This window comes from Schistocerca americana, chromosome 1 (genome assembly GCF_021461395.2).
Source record: "Schistocerca americana isolate TAMUIC-IGC-003095 chromosome 1, iqSchAmer2.1, whole genome shotgun sequence".
Classification (NCBI taxonomy): Eukaryota; Metazoa; Arthropoda; class Insecta; order Orthoptera; family Acrididae; genus Schistocerca; species Schistocerca americana.
Window position 1 is genome coordinate 821,590,073 of NC_060119.1, and position 24,351 is coordinate 821,614,423.

Genomic DNA, 24,351 nt, shown 5'->3' on the forward strand with positions numbered 1-24,351 from the left:
AAGAACACATTGACACCGGTGTGTCAGACCCACCATACTTGCTCCGGACACTGCGAGAGGGCTGTACAAGCAATGATCACACGCACGGCACAGCGGACACACCAGGAACCGCGGTGTTGGCCGTCGAATGGCGCTAGCTGCGCAGCATTTGTGCACCGCCGCCGTCAGTGTCAGCCAGTTTGCCGTGGCATACGGAGCTCCATCGCAGTCTTTAACACTGGTAGCATGCCGCGACAGCGTGGACGTGAACCGTATGTGCAGTTGACGGACTTTGAGCGAGGGCGTATAGTGGGCATGCGGGAGGCCGGGTGGACGTACCGCCGAATTGCTCAACACGTGGGGCGTGAGGTCTCCACAGTACATCGATGTTGTCGCCAGTGGTCGGCGGAAGGTGCACGTGCCCGTCGACCTGGGACCGGACCGCAGCGACGCACGGATGCACGCCAAGACCGTAGGATCCTACGCAGTGCCGTAGGGGACCGCACCGCCACTTCCCAGCAAATTAGGGACACTGTTGCTCCTGGGGTATCGGCGAGGACCATTCGCAACCGTCTCCATGAAGCTGGGCTACTGTCCCGCACACCGTTAGGCCGTCTTCCGCTCACGCCCCAACATCGTGCAGCCCGCCTCCAGTGGCGTCGCGACAGGCGTGAATGGAGGGACGAATGGAGACGTGTCGTCTTCAGCGATGAGAGTCGCTTCTGCCTTGGTGCCAATGATGGTCGCATGCGTGTTTGGCGCCGTGCAGGTGAGCGCCACAATAAGGACTGCATACGACCGAGTCACACAGGGCCAACACCCGGTATCATGGTGTGGGGAGCGATCTCCTACACTGGCCGTACACCACTGGTGATCGTCTAGGGGACACTGAATAGTGCACGGTACATCCAAACCGTCATCGAACCCATCGTTCTACCATTCCTAGACCGGCAAGGGAACTTGCTGTTCCAACAGGACAATGCACGTCCGCATGTATCCCGTGCCACCCAACGTGCTCTAGAAGGTGTAAGTCAGCTACCCTGGCCAGCAAGATCTCCGGATCTGTCCCCCATTGAGCATGTTTGGGACTGGATGAAGCGTCGTCTCACGCGGTCTGCACGTCCAGCACGAACGCTGGTCCAACTGAGGCGCCAGGTGGAAATGGCATGGCAAGCCGTTCAACAGGACTACATCCAGCATCTCTACGATCGTCTCCATGGGAGAATAGCAGCCTGCATTGCTGCGAAAGGTGGATATACACTGTACTAGTGGCGACATTGTGCATGCTCTGTTGCCTGTGTCTATGTGCCTGTGGTTCTGTCAGTGTGATCATGTGATGTATCTGACCCCAGGAATGTGTCAATAAAGTTTCCCCTTCCTGGGACAATGAATTCACGGTGTTCTTATTTCAATTTCCAGGAGTGTATAATAACTCTGTAACGGACCGCCGGAATTATGGGTCCTGCATACTAAAATACTCAGAAGATATGCCTTACAACCTCTGAAAGTTTGTTAGTGAAGCTATGATTCCCTTGGAGGACGACTGATGTTAATATACCTCTTAATATTTCTCCCCGTTAAGAATGACATGCTGGGTTGTGTTAGCAGAAAACCTTTCAATCCATTCTCAAAGGTGGACCGATATTTCACACGTCTGTAGGGAGTAACTGCGGTGAGATCTTCCTTATGAAACTATTTCGGATAACGGACTTTATTAGTTTGGCCTTCTCTCTGTCATCCTCCATTTCGGTGCCAATATGATCACTGAATGCTTGAAACACGGCTTTGATCCATTTACTGACTTAATGTAAGGCCAAACCTTCATAGGATTTTCTATCATGTTGGTAGATAGAATTTTACTTTGAAATTCGTTAATAAATTTAAGCTGGCTATCGTCACGCTCATTTTTGCTTCGTAGACTTTTTGTTTGTCACATAGCTTTGGCTACATTCAAATCTGTGCTGAGGCTGTCTTTCCTTTCCAAGAAACTTTCTACACGGCACAGCCACATTAATGTGACCACTGCCTATGTTCGAAGTCAACTTGCAATAATCACTCACAGACGGCAGAGGTCAGCACTAACAGTGGAGGTTATACAAAGCGTGTTGGAGGGACGCGAAAAACAGTGCAGTGATTGTCGTAACGCGTAAACGGAGCGATTTATCTGACGTCCAAACGGGCACGATCATGACTTTTGGGCCAAGGGTGGAAGCATTTCCGACAAGGCTAAGTTTGTGAACTGTTTGCGTGCCCCCGTGGTTCAAACACACAGTGCAAGGTAAAATGGTGCTATCCAAAACCGGCTCCGAGGCAGTTGTGGGCTACCACGGCTCGTAGATCACAGGGATGAAAGAATGCTGCGGAGATGTGTACGGGCGAATAGTCGTGCAGCTGTTGGGCATCTGACCACTCAGATGATGCAAGGGGCTACCAACAGTGTCTCCTCAACGACCGTTCAGCGAACGTTGCTGCGTATGGGCGTGCGCAGATGGCGCCTGGTTCATGCACCCATGCTGATTGCTGTTTATTGGCGACGAACGCTGGAATTTGCTTGCCATTACCACAACTGCACGTCCACTGAGTGGCAACAGGTGGCCTTTTCGTATAAATCACGTTTTATGCTCCATCGGTGAGAAACGTCTAAAAGCAAACACCCTGCAATAACCGTCAGAAGCACTCAGGTCGGAGGAGGGAGCGTTATTGTCTGGGGAATGTCCTTTTGGCAATCCCTGGGTGATCTCGTCATTCTGGAAGACACCGTGGGTCGACACAAGTATGCGTCTATCGTTGGGGACCATATCCACCACTACATGTAGTTTACTTTTCTTCGGCACGATGGGATCTACCAGCAGGACAATGCAAAGTGTCACACGTGCATGGTTCGGAGAGCACCAGGATGGGTTTACAATTCCCGGGTTTAAATCCAATCGAGAACCTTTATGACTACTTCGATTGGGCTGTTTGCGCCATGGATTCTCAAACTACAGTTGGTCACGGCACTGAAGTCGGCATGGTTCCACATTCCTGTTGGTACCTACAGTACCAAATCCTAACCGACACTCTTCCTGTACATCTCACAGCGGTCTGCACTGCAAAAGTTGGTTATTCAGGCTTTTGACACGTGGTTAAATTAATGTGAGTGGGCAGTGTAACTGGGTTGTAGAACAGAACATGGCCTCTCGATCTTTCATAACTTTACTCGGCACTTATGCATTGTATAAGGGGCGATGAAAAAGCTTTCCGTTGAGTGCATAGCTGCAGCATACGAGGGGCGCTAGGAAAGTCTTTGCAAAAATAAAAACTACTTACACGTTTGGGGTAAACCTTTTTTATTTTTCGACATGGTGTCCTTTTAGACTTATACACTTCATCCAACGCTGTTCCAATTTGTTGATCCCTTCCAAATAATAAGAATTGTCCAAGTCTGCAAAATAGCTATTAGTTGCTGCAATCACCTCCTCGTTTGAGTAAAATCTTTGTCCCACCAGCCATTTCTTCAAATTGGGGAACAATTAGTAGTCCGAGTAAGCCAAGTCTGGAGAACAGGGGGGATGTGAAACGAGTTGGAATCCTATTTCCATTAATTTTGCGACCACAACTGCTGAGGTGTGCGCTGGTGCATTATCGTGATGAAAAAGGACTTTGCGGTCCAATCGCTGGCGTTTCTCTTGCAGCTCGGTTTTCAAACGGTCCAATAACGATGAAGAATATGCATCTGTAATAGTTTTATCCTTTTCCAGATAGTCGATGAGGATTATCCCTTGTGAATCCCAAAACACAGTCGCCATAATCTTCGCCTTTTTGGTGCAGATTCTCCATTGGTAACTCATTGTTTAGATTGTTGTTTGATCTCTGGCGTATAGTAATGTATCCATGTTTCATCAAAAATGGTCCAAATGGCTCTGAGCACTATGGGACTTAACATCTGTGGTAATCAGTCCCCTAGAACTTAGAACTACTCAAACCTAACTAACCTAAGGACATCACACACATCCATGCCCGAGGCAGGATTCGAACCTGCGACCGTAGCAGTCGCGCGGTTCCGGACTGAGCGCCTAGAACCGCTAGACCACCGCAGCCGGCCATGTTTCATCCACAGTGACGAAATGACGCTTTAAGTCCTGCGGATTCTTCCTGAACAGCTGCAAACCATCCTTGCAACTCTTCACACGATTCCGTTTTTGGTCAAGCGTGAGCAATCTCGGAACCCATCTTGCAGATAGCTTTCTCATGTCCAAGTGTTTATGCAAAATATTATGTACCCATTTATTCGAGATGCCCACAGGACTAGGAATGTCACACACCTTAACTCTTCTGTCACTCATCGCCATATCATGGATTTTATCAATGATTTCTGGACTTGTAACCTCCACAGGGTGTCCAGAACGTTCAACGTCGCTTGTGCCCGTATGGCCACTCCGAAAATTTTGAAACCACTGATAAACTGTTCTAATCGGAGGTGCAGAGGCACCGTAATGTTTATCAAGCTTCTCTTTAGTCTCTTGAGGCGTTTTGCCTTTCATAAAGTAATGTTTAATCACCACACTAAATTCTTCTTCATCCATTTTTTGACAGTCACTCGACTTCCTTTATTCACACGAATGCCAAACACAAATAAATAGACGAATATGGCTGAAACTTGGTCTGCCTTCTTTCCAAAGATGGCACTAACTAAACATGACCTCAATACGCGCCGGTCGTGCCATCTCTCGGACTTTGCACGGACTTTTCAAGCGCCCTCCCGTATATGCAACCCATCGCGAATCTGTTGTGGATGTACAAGCACGGACATGTAGGCAAGGGGTTAGGGTGGCCTTCGAATGGAAGTTCTAAATTCTAGGGGACTGATGACCTCAGATGTTAAGTCCCATAGTGTTCAGAGCCATTTGAACCATTTAAAACTACTTAAACCTAACTAACCTAAGGACATCACACGCATCCATGCCCGAGGCAGGATTTGAACCTGTGGCCGTAGCGGTCGCGCGGTTCCGGACTGAAGCGTCTAGAACTGCTCGGCCAAACCGGCCGGCAATGGTGTATCACTCGCAGCCGTAAAACGTAGTGCAAGTACAGTGGTTTTAAAAAGATCCTGACCCATAGAGGCCGGAGACGAGTCTCACGTAGTTTCGGTACCAGTCAGTTTCAAACACAATAGCAATTGCTTCTACCTGTGAATACAGGTCCATTTCTACCTGTTTCCAAGGGACTTTTTGCGAAAGAAAGTTTAGAAATTTAGACGAGTACCTGAAAAAGGCTGTTACATCGGCTCGTAGAGCTCAAAGGGGCTCGAGAACATCTGAATGGAGACGCTTAGCATGGTCCGACGCATCAAAACGCTACATCTTTTCAACACATGCAACGCGTGGGACGCAGCGACGGGCCAACGGGGCGTTTAAACTGAATCCGCCTAACAGATTAACGACGAGGCCTGGTGTGCCTTCTGGCCTTGATGTGGTTTTTAGGCGGTTTCCCACATCTGAGTAGGTGAATACCAGGCTGGTACCCATGTTCCGCGTCTATACCAAATTTCAAGTGGGATAGCACTAGACACAGGCAGGTGGGGCACACAAATTGAGTCGCAAGTCGGGGTAGGAGAGAGGAAGGAGATGGCGACAGCAAGGGCATTTGGCTGCCCTCTGCTACTAACACTGCCAAGTCCACATTAACATACCGACCCTGTAAGACACGGGATAAGGCCACGAAAAGGGGAAAGAGGGATTCTGTCTCGTAAGATAGCAACAACCGTGTTCAGAGGGCTACACGTTTTCTGGTTTGACGAATAGTCAGGCGCCCTATCGCCCCTTGAATGGCCCGTGAAATCACCCTCTCTTAAACCTGTAAAAATACCTGGGAGTATTTCAAACAGCGGATTAAATGCAACAGCCAAGATCATCTCATTTTGATAGCTCTACGGGACCTAGTTACGAGTGAGTGATTTCAGCTGGATACGGCGTACATGAAGAAAGTTGTGAGCTTTCTTCCTCGCCGTATAGGGGCCATCATCAGGACTAGAGACATGGTCTTAGTGTGATGTCTCCTGGGGGATGACCAATTTTTTTTGTCTGGTGTGCTTCCTTTGTAACAAAAATTTGAACTTTGAAGTACATCTACATTTATACTCCGCAAGCCACCCAACGGTGTGTGGCGGAGGGCACTTAAGTACCACTGTCATTACCTCCCTTTCCTCTTCCAGTCGCGTATGGTTCGCGGGAAGAACGACTGCCGGAAAGCCTCCGTGTGCGCTCGAATCTCTCTAATTTTACATTCGTGATCTCCTCGGGAGGTACAAGTAGAGCGAAGCAATATATTCGATACCTCATCCAGAAACGCACCCTCTCGAAACCTGGACAGCAAGCTACACCGCGATGGAGAGCGCCTCTCTTGCAGAGTCTGCCACTTGAGTTTGTTAAACATCTCCGTAACGCTATCACGGTTACCAAATAACCCTGTGACGAAACGCGCCGCTCTTCTTTGGATCTTCTCTATCTCCACTGTCAACCCGACCTGGTCCGGATCCCACACTGATGAGCAATACTCAAGTATAGGTCGAACGAGTGTTTTGTAAGCCTCCTCCTTCGTTAATGGGCTACAGTTTCTAAGGACTCTCCCAATGAATCTCAACCTGGCACCCGCCTTACCAACAATTAATTTTAAGTGATCATTCCACTTCAAATCGTTCCGTACGCATACTCCCAGATATTTTAAAGAAGTAATTGCTACCAGTGTTTGTTCCGCTATCATATAATCATACAATAAAGGATCCTTCTTTCTATGTATTCGCAATAGATTACATTTGTCTATGTTAAGGGCCAGTTGCCACACTCTGCACCAAGTGCCTATCCGCTGCAGATCTTCCTGCATTTCGCTGCAATTTTCTAATGCTGCAACTTCTCTGCATACTACAGCATCATTCGCGAAAAGCCGCATGGAACTTCCGACACTATCTACTAGGTCATTTATATATATTGTGAAAAGCAATGGTCCCATAACACTCCCCTGTGGTACACCAGAGGTTACTTCAACGTCTGTAGACGTCTCTCCATCGTACCTGCCAGCATCGCAGACACATGAGGCTCCTGAAATTTGCGTCTGAATGGGTAATTGCGCCACAAACTGACAGGCTTCCTGCTGTCGATCTACAGTCCTTCTAAGCCCTTGTTCACCATGATGTAATGGCATCTACTTGGGACGGCTGCTGCGACGGCAGTCACGGCTGGAGTGCGATTGCGAAATTTTGAGAGCGCGCGCCGCCGGCTGACTTGAATACGGCAGCAGCGGCGGCGGCGGCGGCGGCGCAGCGTGCGTGCGGCGGGAGAATATCGAACGGCGTGGCGCGGCGGTGCGCGGCGCGGCGCAGCATTGGCGGCGCGCCTCTTCGCCTTTCAGAGAGATCGCACAGACGCCCTGGGTGCAGCGCAGCAGATGACAGCAGAGACGACGCGCGCCCGGCGCCCGACGCCGGCGTCCGATAAGCGAGCAGCCAGTCTGGTGGCGAGAGTGCGAGCGTTCTCATGTGTTCCACAGCGGGCGGGCAGCCGCGGCCCAAGATCCCTCCGCAGACGTACCTGTTCGAGGAGGTGCGGCGCCAGCGGCTGCGCGGCGGCTACCCGTGGACACACGTCGATGGACCGCCGTTCGACCCGCTCGCTGAGCCCAGGTCAGTGCTGCTGCCTTCCAGTGAGTCCTTTGGGCCCTCCGAGACCAGATACCGGGCCAAGCAGAAAAAAATCACAGCCTAACAGTGTTAAGTTGTACTTGTAGTTAAAAAACGCTTTTGTTTATCAACGTCCCATTTGAGACCTGTGGTCTTTGACTAGCGTTTCTTCTTGGAATAGATTACAATCCCATATTTACTTTCCAGAACTACTTCATTTGACCAAAAACAAATTTCAGGCACAAATTTTTATGCTGTACATAAGTACAAGTAGAAGCCAAAAGGAGCCAAATCTGAAGACTAGGTGGTGCAGGGTGACTCAAGAGTCTGTTAACATTCGAAAATGCACTAATTCACGGAGTAGTGCAGGTAGAGAGGTAAAAATTGGCAACCATGCCTGAAATGACATAGGATTTTATTGAAACCAGAAACGAGTGCAAAAACTGCCCAGCAGTTGGCGTTGGACAGCAACACCTCAGTGCTTCCGCTTGAGAATCGCGTATCAAATGAGGTGTAGTGAGAGACTGACTCAGATGTTCTCTAGCCTGGCTGATAAGCACGTGCTGTAAGGTACGACTTTTACGCAGAACGGTGCTCCACTTCATGTTGCTACGCGTGTGAAAGATCTCTTGCGCACGTAGTTTTGTGAGAATCGCCTGCTGAGCCACCACATTCGACATGCTTGGCCTCCATGGTACCCAGACCTCAATCTGTGTGATTATTGGTTGTGGGGTTACCTGAAGTCGCATTTCTGCCGCCATCGTTTGACCTTATAAGGGATACTAAAAGGCAACATCCGATGACACTTTCTCACCAGACCTACTGATAAGCTGTGCAGTGCTGTTCACAACATTGTCCCGCGACTGCGACTACTGTTGTTGAATAACGGCCGACAAGTTGATCATTTGCTATAAAGAACATCGTTTGCGCTAAAAATCAATTGTTATGTTAATTATTGCTTTTGTATCATATTAAGCGGCATCTATTGGTTATTTTGGGCACTTTATTTTTGTTTCAGTAGGATCTCATGTCATTTATAGCATATATGTGAATTTTTACCTCTCTAACTACTTTGTTCCATGAAGTATTGAACTTTCAAATGTTAAGGCACTTTTGGATCACCCTGTATATTGCAGCAATTCAAATTTCAAATCAGCCCGTTAACCATCGCCAAAGTAGCTCTTCGACGTGAGTATTGTCCTGATGAAACAGGATTTATTTTTAATGTTCCATACCTCGACCGGTAAAAACGGAACCTTCATAGGATCACTTTGTTGTCTATCTGTCTGTGTGTCAGTCTGTCCGTCTAACATCCCTTTTTTCAGCACACAGGTATCAAGGCGAAATTTGTCACATGCTAGTGTCTACGCTCCCTCGTAGATGCGAAAAATTTCAGCTTCTACGTCAATGCAGTCAAAAGATGGCCATTTATGTCACATATTTCGGTACTCGTAAACTCACTCATCAGAACCTATAGATGAATTAGCTATACACGCGCCAAGCCTGAAGGTTTAGCGGTAAGGCATATGTCTGCAAACGGAGAGGTCGGGGACCCGAATATCTCTTGGACTACGGAGTGTCCAATGTTCGTTTTAACCTAGTGAAACGTCCGAACATACGATGGACAAAGGATAGGAGACGTGGAAGGGAGAACCCAGGCTGAGCACATCATTTTTCCTTAAGAAATTACAAATTTATTTCAAAATAAAACCACAATCTTCTGTTGCATCTGACATAATAATGAACAGCAAGTTTTCCTTACATAAGCAGTCTTTAAGACAAGAGAAATATTATTTTAAACGACTAGCTTCACTGACACAAGCAAATTTAAAGCGGAGAAATAATAATTGAAATAACTACCGATTATCACAATAAGTAGTTCGAAGCCACCCATACCCCCCGCAGAGACCACTCTTAGAACTCAGCATACAGCAAGTTTAGGTAATCCAAAAATTTAAACGGCCGTAAGGCCCTTAAATAAAACCCACACAAGTATAACAGTGGAATTAAGTAAAGGTTCCTCATTTAAATTGCACAACAACCAAGCACAAGAATCAATCCTCCAAGAGAGAGGGTAAATTTACATCTTTAAGTCTGGTAACCTTCCAGTGAATTATAAGAAGTATGCAACCAAGTCAGGCCAGCTGACTACCAAGGGCAATGAATTACACACGGAATTTAAACGTTCAAAAACTTAAGTACATAAATGTTCGTTAACGCAAGTACAGCAAGTAGATTTTAAGGTTTGTTACGTTAGGTCACAAGATAGGGCAAGCTGAACAGGGCAGTAACTTAAAACCACCGATCAAATGGAATATCGGGAAAACTTAATTGATTTGCCAGCTGCAGCGGGAAACACAACTCCAGCGAGAGCTAACGGCCACAGCAGACGCATCGCCGTCCCAGTACATGCACAGGCCGAAATACAGAAGTACGTACACGATGGCAAGCGCCGCGTCATTACAGTATCATAGCTCGCAAGTCAGGACTGTCAACAAGTAGCATACACATCACAAAGCTCCGGCAATAACGTCTTCAGGTCTTTGAAGATTTAATAAATGTAACATTCACTAAGCAATTAAATAACTCTAAGTTAAGTGAATAACGCTTAAACCTTTTAATTATAAGCAGAAATTTCAATTACTGTACTAAAACAGCTAATGTAAAAGAATAACCAATAGACATCGATAGGATTTACCAGTAGACATCGAATGCTCTTTTTAAACTACAGAATAATAGATATAAGCTAAAGCTCCTGTCTCGGACTTCAGGTTTAACGTTTACAGATAAGACTGAGGTTTCAGACACTCAAGACTTAAACCCATCTAAAACAATTCCAAAAGAACATTAGTTTAAAACTTCAAAAGCTGACAAACTTGCAACTGATAAGGAATGACTTAAAGCTAACGAACAACAAATGGAAACAGCAGTGTACATTAAGTAACGCCGGCAGAATCGTGGAAGGAAAAAAAAAAAAAAATGGCCTCTGAGTACTATGCGACTTAACTTCTTAGGTCATCAGTCGCCTAGAACTTAGAACTAATTAAACCTAACTAACCTAAGGACACCACACACATCCATGTCCGAGGCAGGATTCGAACCTGCGACCGGAGCGGTCACGCTGTTCCAGACTAAAGCGCCTAGAACCGCACGGCCACACCGGCCGGCTAGCGTAGAAGAACAGTTCAAAGACAAATTTACCACTTCAGTCAGTGGTCCATCTAAGTAAACGTTCATGTAACCCGAGACTGACTCGGAGATTCTAACAGACCACCTGCCGTACAACACTTCTTATACACACATAGCAAATCAGCAAAGTTACACTCGCGGCTTCAAACAGGTGACAGTAATTGCAAGAAAGCCTCATTTTTGCAATGAAAATTCCGCACTGGCTGTATCAATGATTTTTATTAAATCTGCGACCGGTTTCGCACCACTTATCGGTGCATCGTCAGGCAATCTGTACAAAAAATAATATAATAAGAGCTCATTTAAACAATTCGAACCCCCAATTCTGAGGTATAAATCGAACTTTTAAACAACCAGTTTTTTGAATTAGGTAAGAAAGTACCCACAAAATAGTTCAAATGGCTCTGAGCACTATGGGACTTAACTTCTAGGGTCATCAGTCCCCTAGAACTTAGAACTACTTAAACCTAACTAACCTAAGGGCGTCACACACATCCATGCCTGAGACAGGATTCGAACCTGCGACCGTAGCGGTCGCGCGGTTTCAGACTGTAGCGCCTAGGACCGCTCGGCCACTCCGGCCGGCAAAGTACTCACATACGCTATTTATAACATGGTAACGTTGAACATTGACCTGTAGCCATTCCCCACCATTCTCGTCCAATATACCGTCATCTGGTGAAAGCGGTAATTAAAATTTAAAAATCATTTTTAAAATGTTTTTTTAAATGATGGCAGCGGCAATGACCTAGAAAATAAAAATAAAATACGTTGCTGGTAAAACTCCCGTAAACACGAACGACTAAGAGCGCAAACATTAGCATCAATAAACAGCGGAATTAGGGTCATGTAAACATATCAGAACTTACCGTGCAAGCTCAGAGGAGCCGCGCGGCAGTGGACACGGCCTGACTGACTGGCCGAAACCCGGAAAGCGCTCACACAGGCCGGATGACGTGTACAAGGTGTGTAGAGTGGGGGGTGCTGAACATTTGATAAACTATTACTTACGTATATTCCTTATGTTTATTTAAAAAAAACTGGTTGTTTAAAAGTTCAGTTTATACCTCAGAACTGGGGGATCGAATAGTTTATATGAGCTCTTATTATGTTATTTTCTGTACAGATTGCCTTAGGATGCACCGATAAGTGGTGTGAAGCCGGTCGCAGATCTAATAAAAATCATTGATACAGCCAATGAATTTTCTTTGGAAAAATGTCGAAATTTGGCTGTGATTGCCCGCCCTACAAAACGACATGTTAAAGCCTCATTTTTCAAACTCCACACTCTTGGTCTACTGAGGGAATAAACACAATACGCATCATTACTTCTTTAGTACTCCACATGCCATCATTCGAAGCACTATTCCGGCCGCCAGCATCCAAACTGCACACGGCGAGAACATTCCAGAAGACAAACTGCTGGCGCACTCTCTCTCTAAAACCCAGAAACCAGACACAGTGGATGCTATCGTGCATACGGCTCCGAATATACCAAGAGCCCCCCAATGGCCACCACGTCAACACCCTGCCCCCTCAGTTCGTACCTGCTGCCGCCTCGTACCCACACCGACTGCCAAACCGCGGCACGGCTCCCGCCTGTTTCTCACACGTAAACAGTGATAAACCGAGCGAATCAGTGCGGCACTCGAGCCTCGTGCAGGGACGCCAGTCAGTCGGAAAATCCAACGATAGCACAACGCCGCATCAGCTCACCTTGCCTTCATTTTTCAACGATGTGTGGAATCACCAGAAACAGCACGTGTTTTGGATTCCTAATTAAACTGTAGGCCCCATTTCCCCGGTTAGGGACACGCAAGTCCCCGAAGTGGAGTCCAATAGAAAGACTTGCACCGATCCACTGAGCCACACGAAATTATTATTATCATCTATGTTATGTTATGTTAGCCGGGGACCTAGAAACGACGGTGAGTCTCTGTCCCCGCAGCAGCCGCAGTGGTCCGCACCCCCACGACGACTACCGCAGTCCACTTCACCCCTCCGCCGCCCCACACCGAACCAAGGGCTATTGTGCAGTTTGGGCCCCGGTGCCCCCCCCTCCCCCCCTCCTCCCCCCTCCCCTCCTCCTCCCCCCTCCCCCCTCCTCCCCCCTCCCCCCTCCCCCCCCCATGGAACGTCTCACACCAGACGAGAGTAACCCCTATGTTTGTGTGGTAGAGTAATGGTGGTGTACGCGTACGTGGAGAACTTGTTTGCGCAGCAATGGCCGACATAGTGTAGCTGAGGCGGAATAAGGGGAACCAGCCCGCATTTGCCGAGGCAGATGGAAAACCGCCTAAAAACCGTCCACAGACTGGTCGGCTCACCGGACCTCGACACAAATCCGCCGGGCGGATTCGTGCCGGGGACCGGCGCTCCTTCCCGCCCGGAAAACCGTGCGTTAGACCGCACGGCCAACTGGGCGGGCCAATATTATCATCTACTTACATAATTAAGTCTGTACGGAACCCTCAGAGCGGGAGTCCTACTCACATTTGTCCAGTCTTTTGTTATAAAATCCAGGCATTCTCTCCTACATTTTTTTTGTATTGGAGCGGAAGACTTGCGTAGTAGCTCCTATGTTCTCCTTTGCAGGCTATCAAGAAGAAGAATTCCTATATGTTCCAAGAAACACTGGCCGTACTTTTACCAGTAAATACGTTAACCCTCCATTCCGCTCCCATCCTGACCTTTATCTTTCCCTGGACTTGCATTTGGAAGGAACGCGGTTCGAATCCACGTCTGGCCGCCCAGGTTTAGGCTTTCCTTGGTTTCCCTAAATAGCTTAAGTCAAGTGCCACGAAACTTCCTTCGAAAAGAAAACGGTCGATTTTCTCTCTCATTCTTCCCTAACCTGAGCTTGTGCTCGGCCTCTAATAAGCTCGCTGTCTACGGGCTGTTAAATCCTACTCTTCTTTGTTTCCTACCTTTTCCGGCAGTAGACCTGACATCACACTTCTTAGTGCACGGCCATCACATTTCACCAACTATTTTGGTTGCTGGAGTAAACTGAGGAAGCCATGTCTCATCTATGGTAAAAAAAAAAAAAAAAAAAAAAAAAAAAAAAAAAAAAAAAAAAAAAAAAAAAAAAAAAAATCGACATTGGCAAAGAAAATCAGATGAAATTTAAAAGAAAGATCGGAACATCTAACGTGTGCCCATCTTTCACATTGTTGCTTCATGGCTAAATACTAGCGCAAAATGTAGCAGACTCTTTCTTCTGATATAATTGTGACATCGTACTTTCCATACACCTTTATGTGCGAACCGATACAGTACTGTGCACTTACTATCTCGATATTTTCACCAGTAATTTCTTTGTTCGGTATGTCCTCTACGTGGCTCATTTTCAACAGAAATTCCGTCCATTTCTGTACTGTTGACAATGAAACTCATAAACCTTCGTCAACTCTGAATGAATTTCTGTCGGCCACAAAACATCCAAAACAAAGAGCTTTATGATGTCCAAACCAAAGATCTTTTGACGTCACTGCACACCCATTTGTGCACGCGAATGAAATATACACAGTGTAACTATTTTGAGAAACCCTATAACGAAAACTGTTCGCTAGAACTAGTTTACATTTGAGTGGGCTATTATTCGGCAACACAAAAGAACTAGTATCATCGAATCCAACGCTGTCTCTGCCCGAGAATATTTCTACTTGAGCAGATACAGAGAGCTCGTTGCTTGCAAAGGAGTCCTTATTTGGTCTCATATTCTATAAATATAAGGCAATAAGATTTACAGCGAAGAGCACCGTGATTAATAAAAATTTTTTCATAACGACCGTGTCATAACTGTTTGCATTCCTAGGTACAGCCCAGTCAAAGGAAACGTGTGCCTGATAGGACAGCCGTGTTTTCAGAAACTGTTTGAGGCGCAATATGCTCAGGACGGTTGTTATCTGATTTTTAGTATTCGTTCTGTGAAAAGGAGAGTAATATGGTGTGTAAAAGTATGTACGTGGTATTGCTTTGGTGTATGTCGTAGATACACGAATAACTCTTCCTGTTTCAGAAACGTAATAAGGCGCAGTGGTGATATCATCACGGGACCCACGCTTCATTTGATCTGGATGTAATTTGCTGAAAGTATGGTATCTGAGTGAGATCGCGTCCAATATTTTAACAATTGATTCACTGCTTTCGGTATATGGAACACGGACATACAGTAGAACCCGTCAGTTAGGCTGACGACGGACCTCCCATTAAATGTCTGTTCTGCATGCTTAGAATACTGCTCTATCCTTCCCATAATAACAAAAACGGATTTAAGGCTAATGACGGACCTCTCAGTAGGCCTCTGTTCTACATGCTTAGAATACTACTCTAACCTTCTCATAATAACTTAAATGGGTTTAAGTGGTACAGAAAACTAATAAGAATGAAAAAAAGTAGATACTTACGTCTGTCTACCATAGTATCTGAGTGACCAGCGTGTTTAACGCATGAGAATCGGATCGATCGCCGGTACAGCGGATAAGTTCTTAAGGGGCTGAAGGAGGACGGGTCTACTCAGCTTGGTGCGAACAGCTAATGACCTTGAAGACGATACGGAGGGTCCTGTCCTGAAAGCGATCGTTATAGTCCTGAAGCACGGTGTCTAGCCATACGCACCTCCAATACAGACTCAGAGGAACTGATCTCCTAAGTCTGATAGCAGTCTAAAACAGCCTTTTTTGCCTCGCACGTTTGACATGGATGAATCTTAAAAGAGTGTCGGATACGTTTTTTTGTCAGCAATATACCAATAGTTTGAGGACAGAGGTCCTCATAACCTGCATAAAGCGATCTTCGTAGCCATTTTTTCTAACGGCCTACATATTCCATGTTTCGTGTTCCAGATTCATGTCCATTGCTACCCCATGTTTCTCTTGCAGTGTTTTCTCCAGTACAAAGTTCAAAGCTTCTGGATGTCTTAGGTGATGGCCTACCAGACTGTCACTTCTTTAATGTGCTAGAAATGTGCAGTTTCAGATATTTCTTCTGCGATGCTAGGTATTTCCACCAGCCCGAAATGAGATCGAATCGATTTCATAAAAAAAAAAGCACTCCGCCTTCAGGCCACAAGTTGCCCGTCGGGATCATCCGACCGCCGTGTCATCCTCAGATGAGGATGCGGATAGGAGGGGCGTATGGTCAGCACACCGCTCTCCCGGTCGTTGCAATGGTTTTATAATCGATTTCATAAGAATTTTTATTACGTTTCAGTTCAATCTGTGATGTGTTGGTATCAGTGGACAGAACAGGAATGAAAGCTCATATTCTCTGCAGCAGTGTTACGACTCGACCACTCTCTCTTCGACTCAGGTGCAGACAATGAAATCAACATGACGTACCCATAAACCATATAGCTGTAAATGCCTGGGAGATATTATTGAATGTTTTAACTTGGTGTGAAACGTGGAAGAACTCGAGTGAAATGATTTTCATGTATCCTTATCTATGGTTCTGACTGGAATTGCTTAGTTTGGGGCCAAGGTTTTCAATAAGTTCTCACTAAAATGAAGCAAGACTCTGGCAATCCCCGCCGACTGAGAAGTAAATTTAACAGGTAGCTCATTGGTTTCCCTACAAACGATCTGACTATTTTTATTAAAGGATTGAAAATTCCTGTTAGCTTCATAGCAAGTAGCAATGATAATAATAACTCTGCATGAGAAGTAGTAGTGTGCTGCAAACAGTCCTTGGTTATTGCAAATGTAGTCAACTACTTTCTTAAAAAGTACTAATGAGTATTTGTAAATATTAAGCTGTCAGAAAGTGATAAATAGCTGCTAGTGAATATGACTGAGGAAGCTGTTGGTGTTCTCCCTGTTCTTTTTCGAAGCAGCAGTTTTTCTCCAAATGTAGATAAGACAGAAGAGCTAGGGACTAATAATAGCGCAATGTGATTTCTGTCTTGCACTGTAGAGCGGCTTGCCGTTTGCATAAGTAGATGTGTATACAGGAAGGGCTCTCCATAACACAAACAACGCAACAGCATTAAGCTGAGAAACTTATGTACAGTCTGCTGAAGTTAGGGAGAAGGTTAATACGCTGTCAGCCAGAACCTTATGACCAACTACCTAATAGCCGGTATGTCTATATTTGACACGAATAACAGTGGCGCCGCATTATGGCATGGAAGCTAGAGACCTTGGTAGGTCGCTGGAGGGAGTTGGCACCACATCTGCACTCACAAGTCACTTACTTGCCGTAAATTCCTGGGAGGGGGCGACGCCACGTTCAATCACATCGCAGTTGTGTTCGATCGGATTCAGATATAGGGAGTTGGGGGAGGGGGGCAGCACATCAATTGGAACTCGCCGGTGTGTTCCTAGAACGACTCCTTCACACTCCTGGCCTTCTGACATGGCGCATTTCTTGCTAAAAAATGTCACTGCTGCTGGGAAGCGTGATCATCATGAAGGAGTGTATGTGGTCCGCAATCAGTGTACGATACTCCTTGGTCGTCGTGATACCTCGCACAAGTTCCCCTGGACCCATGAACGCCCATGTGAATGTTCCCCAGAGCATAATGGGGCCGCCTCCAGCTTGTCTGCGTCCCACAGTACAGATGTCAAGGAACATTTCGCTTGGAAGAAGACGGATTCGCGCCCTCCCATCGACATGATGAAGAAGGTATCGGGATTCATCAGACCATCCAACGCTCTGCCCTGCTCCAACGTCTAGTACCGATGGTCACCTGCCTATTTCAGTCGTGGTTGTAGATGTAGTGTTAACATTGGCACATGCATTGCTCGTCGACTGCGGACGCCCATCGCCAGGAGTGTTTGGTGCACTATGTTTTCACACACACTTGTACTCTGTCCAGCATTAAAGTTCCGCCACAGTTCGCCGCCTGTCTTGTTTTACAAGTCTGCCCAGCCTACGACGTCCGACATTCGTAGTGAGGGTGCCCACCCGGCTCCATGACGTCTTGGACGTGGTTTCACATTGGTTTCACCACATCTTGAAGACACTCACCACAGCAGTCTTGCAGCTCCCGAAATGCTCGTGCCGAGCCTGCGGCCATCATAATCTCCCCTCGATCAAACTCAGGTAGATCGCGCGCCTTGCCCTCTCTACAGACAGGCAGCTCGCTCATTGATACTACATGCACCATGCGTGTGTCTGACTAGCAGTCATTCCTCGTCCGGTGACGCTGCTATCGCCTGGACGGGTTTATATCGATATCAGGTCGGCGATTATAATGTTCTGTCTGGTCAGTGTACTCTCAGAAGTAAAATTAATGAATAACGTATCTGAATACTTCACTCTGAACATTTCAAAAATACACCCACAGTCAGCACCATTACACTGAAATGTTTTGAAGTTGCTGTAGAGAAATAGCTTCTGCTTAAATTTACGGTGTGTTATTGTCGTCCGTCTGGCAAAGCATGCGTGCAGCTGCTGAATATATGTGAAGTGAAAGTCTCTGTTGTACGTAACCCATTGCGCACACCGTGACGATGCTGCTGTAATACGCATTAACTGTGGCACCATCCAAGGCACAAAACTTCATTCCAGACTTTCTATAAATGCGTCTGACACATTTTCATAAACACAAAAGCCTTTATTTGTTGGTGGTTGGTTCAGCCTTCAATCCTCGGACGTTTAATGCGGCTCTCCACGCTAGTCTGTCCTTTGAAATATTAGTATAACTGCTAAAACCTGCATCCACTTGCCCTGTTTATTGAAGTACCCTATTGTGCACATTAATATGAGGTGTGTCAACCCTTCGCTTTAATGGCGGACACGAGTTCTGCTGGTGACATTTTCACTGAGGTGTGTGACTGTCTGTGGAGGAATGGCAGCCCATTCTTCCTCAAGAGTCTAAACCACAAAAGGTAGTGATATTGGACGCTGGAGTTTAGGGCGAAGTGCACATTATAAATCATCGCAAAGGTATTCCATTGGGTTCACGTCGGCATCCTGAGCAGGGTAGTCCATTTCAGGAATTTTATTGTCCACAGATCATTGTCTCATACGTGCTGTTTTATGACAGGGTGCCTTGTGATTCTGATACAGTTATCGTCTCCGAACTGTTCCTCTGCTCTACGCAGTACACAATGCTGTAAAATGTCTTCATACCCTTCCGCATTTAGTCTTTAAGCGCAATAAGGGAACCTATCCTAACCACGAAAACCACACTCAACGCCGCAACACCACCTCCTTCGTCCTTCACTGTTGGCACCGCACATGATGGCAGGTAATGTTCTCCAGACATTCTCCAAAACCCAAACAAAGCCTTTCATCGACTGCCATAATCTATAGCGTGATTCATCACTCCACAGCATTCATTTCCAGTCATTCATTGTCCAATGGCATCGCTGTTTACACCACCTCAAGCGTGGCTTAGCACAGGGAACAGAAATGTGCTGCTTATGAGGAGCTGCCCAATATCTGTACACCCCCCCCCCCCCCCCCCGACATTTTTTACTCCCGACCTACAGTCATCGTGTTAGCTGGATTGTTGGTACTGATTTGGAACTCTTGTAACCACAAAAGTACTAGTTGCTCGAGACGATGAATCCGGTGTTCTGAGTGCCTCTCTGACGGTTGCTCGATCCTCACTTTCTGTCGTCTCTCTGGGTCGACCGCTTCTTTCTAAACGCTGTGTTCGGCCATGGTTCATCCAATACATCAACATCGTGGAACAGTGGCATCGCTTCTATTCAAATGTCGAGCGATTCGCCGATTACTCCAATTAGCTTCTTTGGGCCCAACTACACCTTCTCCGTCAGAAGATGAAACCTGCGTATATTGTTCACGCGCCTATCTGCTTGACATAGTTACTGTCCAGCTGAGTTCGCCGAATGAAATTCTTAGACTTTATTGAGTTGGAATCGACATGTCCTCTGTTTACTATCCTTGACAGTTGCGCCGTGAAACTGCACTGCAGCGTCATACATTCATCCATCGGCCGCCAAGTTTACAATTTCAGTTTTGCATTTATCACTGATACTTCTATGAATATGTTTGTGATCAATTTGCATAGCTCCTTCGTGGTGTGTCGTTATGTCATAGGTGTACTTTCAGAAAATACTTAGTGACAGCTAAAATAATATCAATTGTTAACATACGAGTATTTCTCTTTCCCATGAGAGTTTTTCTTTCTATGGACACTTGCAGTTTCAGTTCTGTTCATTTCTGTCTCATTAGTGATTTTGTTGCCCGCGTTGTAAAACTGGCCGACTACTGTTAGTGTCTCGTTTCCTAATCTAATTCCCTCAGTATTACGGGATTTAATTCGACTAAATTTCGTTATCCTTCGCTTTAGTTTTATTTATGTTCATCTTATAACCTTTTTTCATGCTCTATCCATTCCGTTGAACCGATCTTCCTAGTTGTTTGCTGTCGCTGACAGAAGTACTTCATTGCAAACCTAAATTACGCATATTGTTTCGTGTGTAGTCGTGGCAACAGTCTCCTGCAATTTATCTGTAATTACGAAAGCAACGAATGTCTGTAGTATCGCATTGAAATCTGAAGTGCGTAATGCCGGCAGCAAAACGGATGCAAGTGGAGCACACGTGGAGAGTGGCGGCTCCCACTGGGGCCAGCTACGCGCAGGCGCGGTGCCAGCCAAGCCCTCCCGTCTCGCGAATCGTGGCAGAATCGATTGCACCCTGCGCGAGGGACGCCTTCGATCTGAAACAGAAGTACTCGAAGGAATGTGCTGATACAAAGTGCCAGAGGCTGCCATTTCCTATGTCAGTTCAACCAAAAGCTGCTGCCAGGAATAGAAGTGTGTGCCTTCTAATTAGCAACGGCCACGTCGAGGCCTGTCCAGCCCTCTGACGGTGGTCACGCTTATTAGTTTGACCGGGCATTAGCTACTATAAATTCTTAGACATTAAAAATAATTGTAAAAGTATCCACTTGTGTGTGTGTGTGTGTGTGTGTGTGTGTGTTAGTTGACGGGGATATCTCATTTAGGTATGATTATCTATGGATAAAGAATAGATACATTTGCGTTGCTTCAATTAAAGCAGCAAAGTTTTAGTTAATGAGCGAAAGAACTTTACACTTACAGTGTTATCTAACGTCTTGATCGTTATTCGCATCCTTCGCCTCGCCGTTACACTGAATGCTAATTACTGGTTTGATTATGGCCTGCTGCTCACTATGTTCAAATGGTTCAAATGGCTCTGAGCACTATGGGACTTAACTTCTGAGGTCACCAGTACCCTATAACTTAGAACTACTTAAACCTAACTAACCTAAGGACAGCACACACATTCATGCCTGAGACAGGATTCGAACCTGCGACCATAGCGGTCGCGCCGTTCCAGACTGTGGCGCCTATAACCGCTCGGCCACTCCGGTTGGTTCAAAATGGCTCTGAGCACTATGGGACTCAACTACTTAGGTCATAAGTCCCCTAGAACTTAGAACTACTTAAACCTAACTAACCTAAGGACATCACACACACCCATGCCCGAGGCAGGATTCGAACCTGCGACCGTAGCAGTCCTGCGGTTCCGGACTGCAGCGCCAGAACCGCTAGACCAAAGCGGCCGGCTCTCCGGTTGGTCTGCTCACTATGTCTTACACTGTAATTGGAGCCAGGCAGTATATAAGCTTTTTTTCGGACGCTTATGGTCAAACGACAGATTTTGGAATAAGAAGCCTGTGGTGCTGAATATGGCCTCACAGTATTTATTTACCGGTCAATCTTTCCAGAAAATTATCTTTAATGCTGGGACAGCCAATTTTGCTTTTGGAACATATATAGGAAAGAACTAAATTTGAAATGCGAAGGGTGTTCAATAAGTAATGCAACACGTTTCTTTTCACGAACAGTTTTTGATGAAAAAAAATGAGAAATTTGTTGTGGGACATTGTGGAATATTATCGCTTCAGCGCCTATAGTTTCACGAAGTTCCGATTCGTGGCGACGATATACGTAGCTTTGAAAATACCATTTGTAACGGAGGTGCGTTCCAAGGACAGAGCTGTCTTTGATTTTCTTTTGGCAGGAAAATCAGAACATCGCAGATATTCGTAGGACTGTAACGAATGTCTACAGAAACATGGCAGTCAACAAAAGCACGGTGAGTCGTTGGGAGAGGCATCTCGCAAAAGTTCGCGCAAACCAAACCGATCTTTCGTGTGCCGACCGACAGCAAACAGCTGTGACTCATACAGTGTTGGTACGTTGGACACTCTCATTCGAGGTGATCGACAGATCACAATAAAATTTCTCCCTGCTCATTTGGACTTCTCTATTGGTTGTACTGACACACTCGTCCACAAGCTGGGGCACTCAAAGGTGGATTCCTCGCCGCCTAACAGAAGACCACAAAGAGCAATGAAGACCATATGTGCGGAACCGCTTGTGCGTTACGAAGCTGATCATGACTTTCTTTTGTCGAACAAAGTCACAGGTGATGAAATATGGGTTCATCACTTCGAATGGGGACCAAAACGACAATCCATAGAGTGGCGCCACACCAACTCAGTTCAGCGCAGCACCCTCAACCGGTAAAGTCACGCCGACGGTCTTCTGAAACTCTGAAATGATCATTCTGTTTGATATCCTTCCTCATGGAGCGACGATCAACTCTGAAGCGTATTGTGTTGTTACCACAGTGCGGTCTTGGGCGCCTTGTCACGGTTCGCGCGGCTGCCCCCCCCCCCCCCCCCCAACCCCGCATCAGAGGTTCAAGTCGAGTCCTCCCTCCTCGGGCATGGGTGTGTGTGTGTCTTGTCCTTTGCATAAGTTAGTTTAAGTAATGTGTAGGCCCAGGGACCGATGACCTCAGCAGTTTGGTCCCATAGGAACTTACCACAAATTTCCAGAAATTATTGTGCTACCCTCACGAAGCTGAAAAAAAAAAAGACTTCAACGTGTTCGTCGCCACAAAAATGCAAACGAACTTTTCCTTCTCCATAATATTGCAAACCCCTACACAAGTCTGCGCAGCCGAGAGGAGCTCACCAAACTACATTTGACTGTTCTTCCTCATCCACCCTACAGACCGCATCTCGCCCTTTCCGACTTCCACCTGTTTGACCCCATGTAGAATGCAGTCGTCGGGAAGGAGCACGTGGGTGATAGGGAGGTTATCGATGGAAAGGCGTTGGCTCCGACGTCGACCAGTAGAGAGGTACCACGCGTGCATACAGGCTACACAATAGGGTGGCGTAAGGCAGTCGCACTGAATGGAGACTATGTTGAAAAATAAGGTATTGTAGCCAAAACAACGTATTGGAATCCTGTATAAAACCAATTCGCTTTCGGAGAAAGTGTGTTGCATTACTTATTGAACGCTCCCCGTATATGCTAACAACAGTGGCAGAAACACAAAACTGACAGATATTAACAAAAGCGGAGCAGGGAGCGGCGGTGCAGACGCCAGTAACGAGGAAGCTTCGAGTGTACAAGAATGAATGGTGGCGAATACGAAAAACTAAGTTTTGTGGAGTGACATACGAGTGATAAAGGCGAAGGATTTGGCCGGGAATGAATTATAGTTTATGCATCAGATACAGTTGTTTACAACGCAGTTTGGGCTTGGGTGGCTGTGAATCACGCTGCACATGAAGGAACAAGTAGAATTGCAACAAATAACGTACAAACGCCTTACGATCAATGAAGCGTTACGAGAACTGCAGTCATACACAGAGTGTTCATTTTTCATGACCACCACAAATTAACTTTTTGTCCAAAAGCGAAATAATAAATGTATCTAAATGTTGTTACCAGGGTGCATTAACCAGAATTGCAGCCTTTCTTGTAAATTTGTTCATTACGGAGATATGAACAGCATTTTTTTTATTCGGTGATCCGCTACCTCTTCTCAAAAGCTGTTCGAAAACATCGCAGTGTAGCACTGACGTAAACTTGACGTTATTGTCAAAGTAACACAAAAATGACTTTGACTCTCTTGTAATAGCACACAGTGCTATTTGCCAGGGGTAATGTAACTCGTCGACTTGCTGCAGAAAGAAACAAATGGAAACACAATGAAACTCTAGAATGTAAGTTTGCAGAACAATAACTGCAATAATATTCTCTTATTTACTGTACCGGTACATGTAGTATCGTAGTACTTTGAAACGCTATTTCGTGTACAGTAACTTCGATGATTACATTGCCTTGAGTTGAAGCTTCCTGTTTCCTGAAGCTTCACAACAAGACGAGAAAAAATTCGTCGTTAAGGTGGATTCTTGTCAGGATATCACTCTCTGTACAGTTTCTCTATCCGCTTACCATTACACCTACTTTCAACGACAATAAAAGAAAATTAATGATGCAGTTTTTAATGGAGGACTGCCTTTACTGTACACACTGTATCGTGTAGGAGTACAACCGCATTGTACTGCACGTACCCGTATTATAAATAACAAAAAAAAATGGCTCTGAGCACTATGGGACTTAACATCTGTGGTCATCAGTCCCCTAGAACTTAGAACTACTTAAACCTAACTAACCTAAGGACATTACACACATCCATGCCCGAGGCAGGATTCGAACCTGCGACCGTAGCAGTCACGCGGCTCCGGACTGAGCCCCTAGAACCGCGAGATCACCG

The 24,351-nt window shown here is 46.1% G+C and overlaps 1 protein-coding gene across 1 annotated transcript in view; it reads left to right on the plus strand.

The window, feature by feature from the left end:
• LOC124613013 (titin) overlaps window positions 1–24,351 on the plus strand; it is a 475,930-nt gene that overhangs the window by 151,424 nt on the left and 300,155 nt on the right. Inside the window, exon 2 of the mRNA XM_047141586.1 lies at window positions 7,504–7,636. Within this exon, the coding sequence (XP_046997542.1) occupies window positions 7,504–7,636 (133 nt within the window). The remainder of the gene's footprint in view (window positions 1–7,503; window positions 7,637–24,351) is intronic.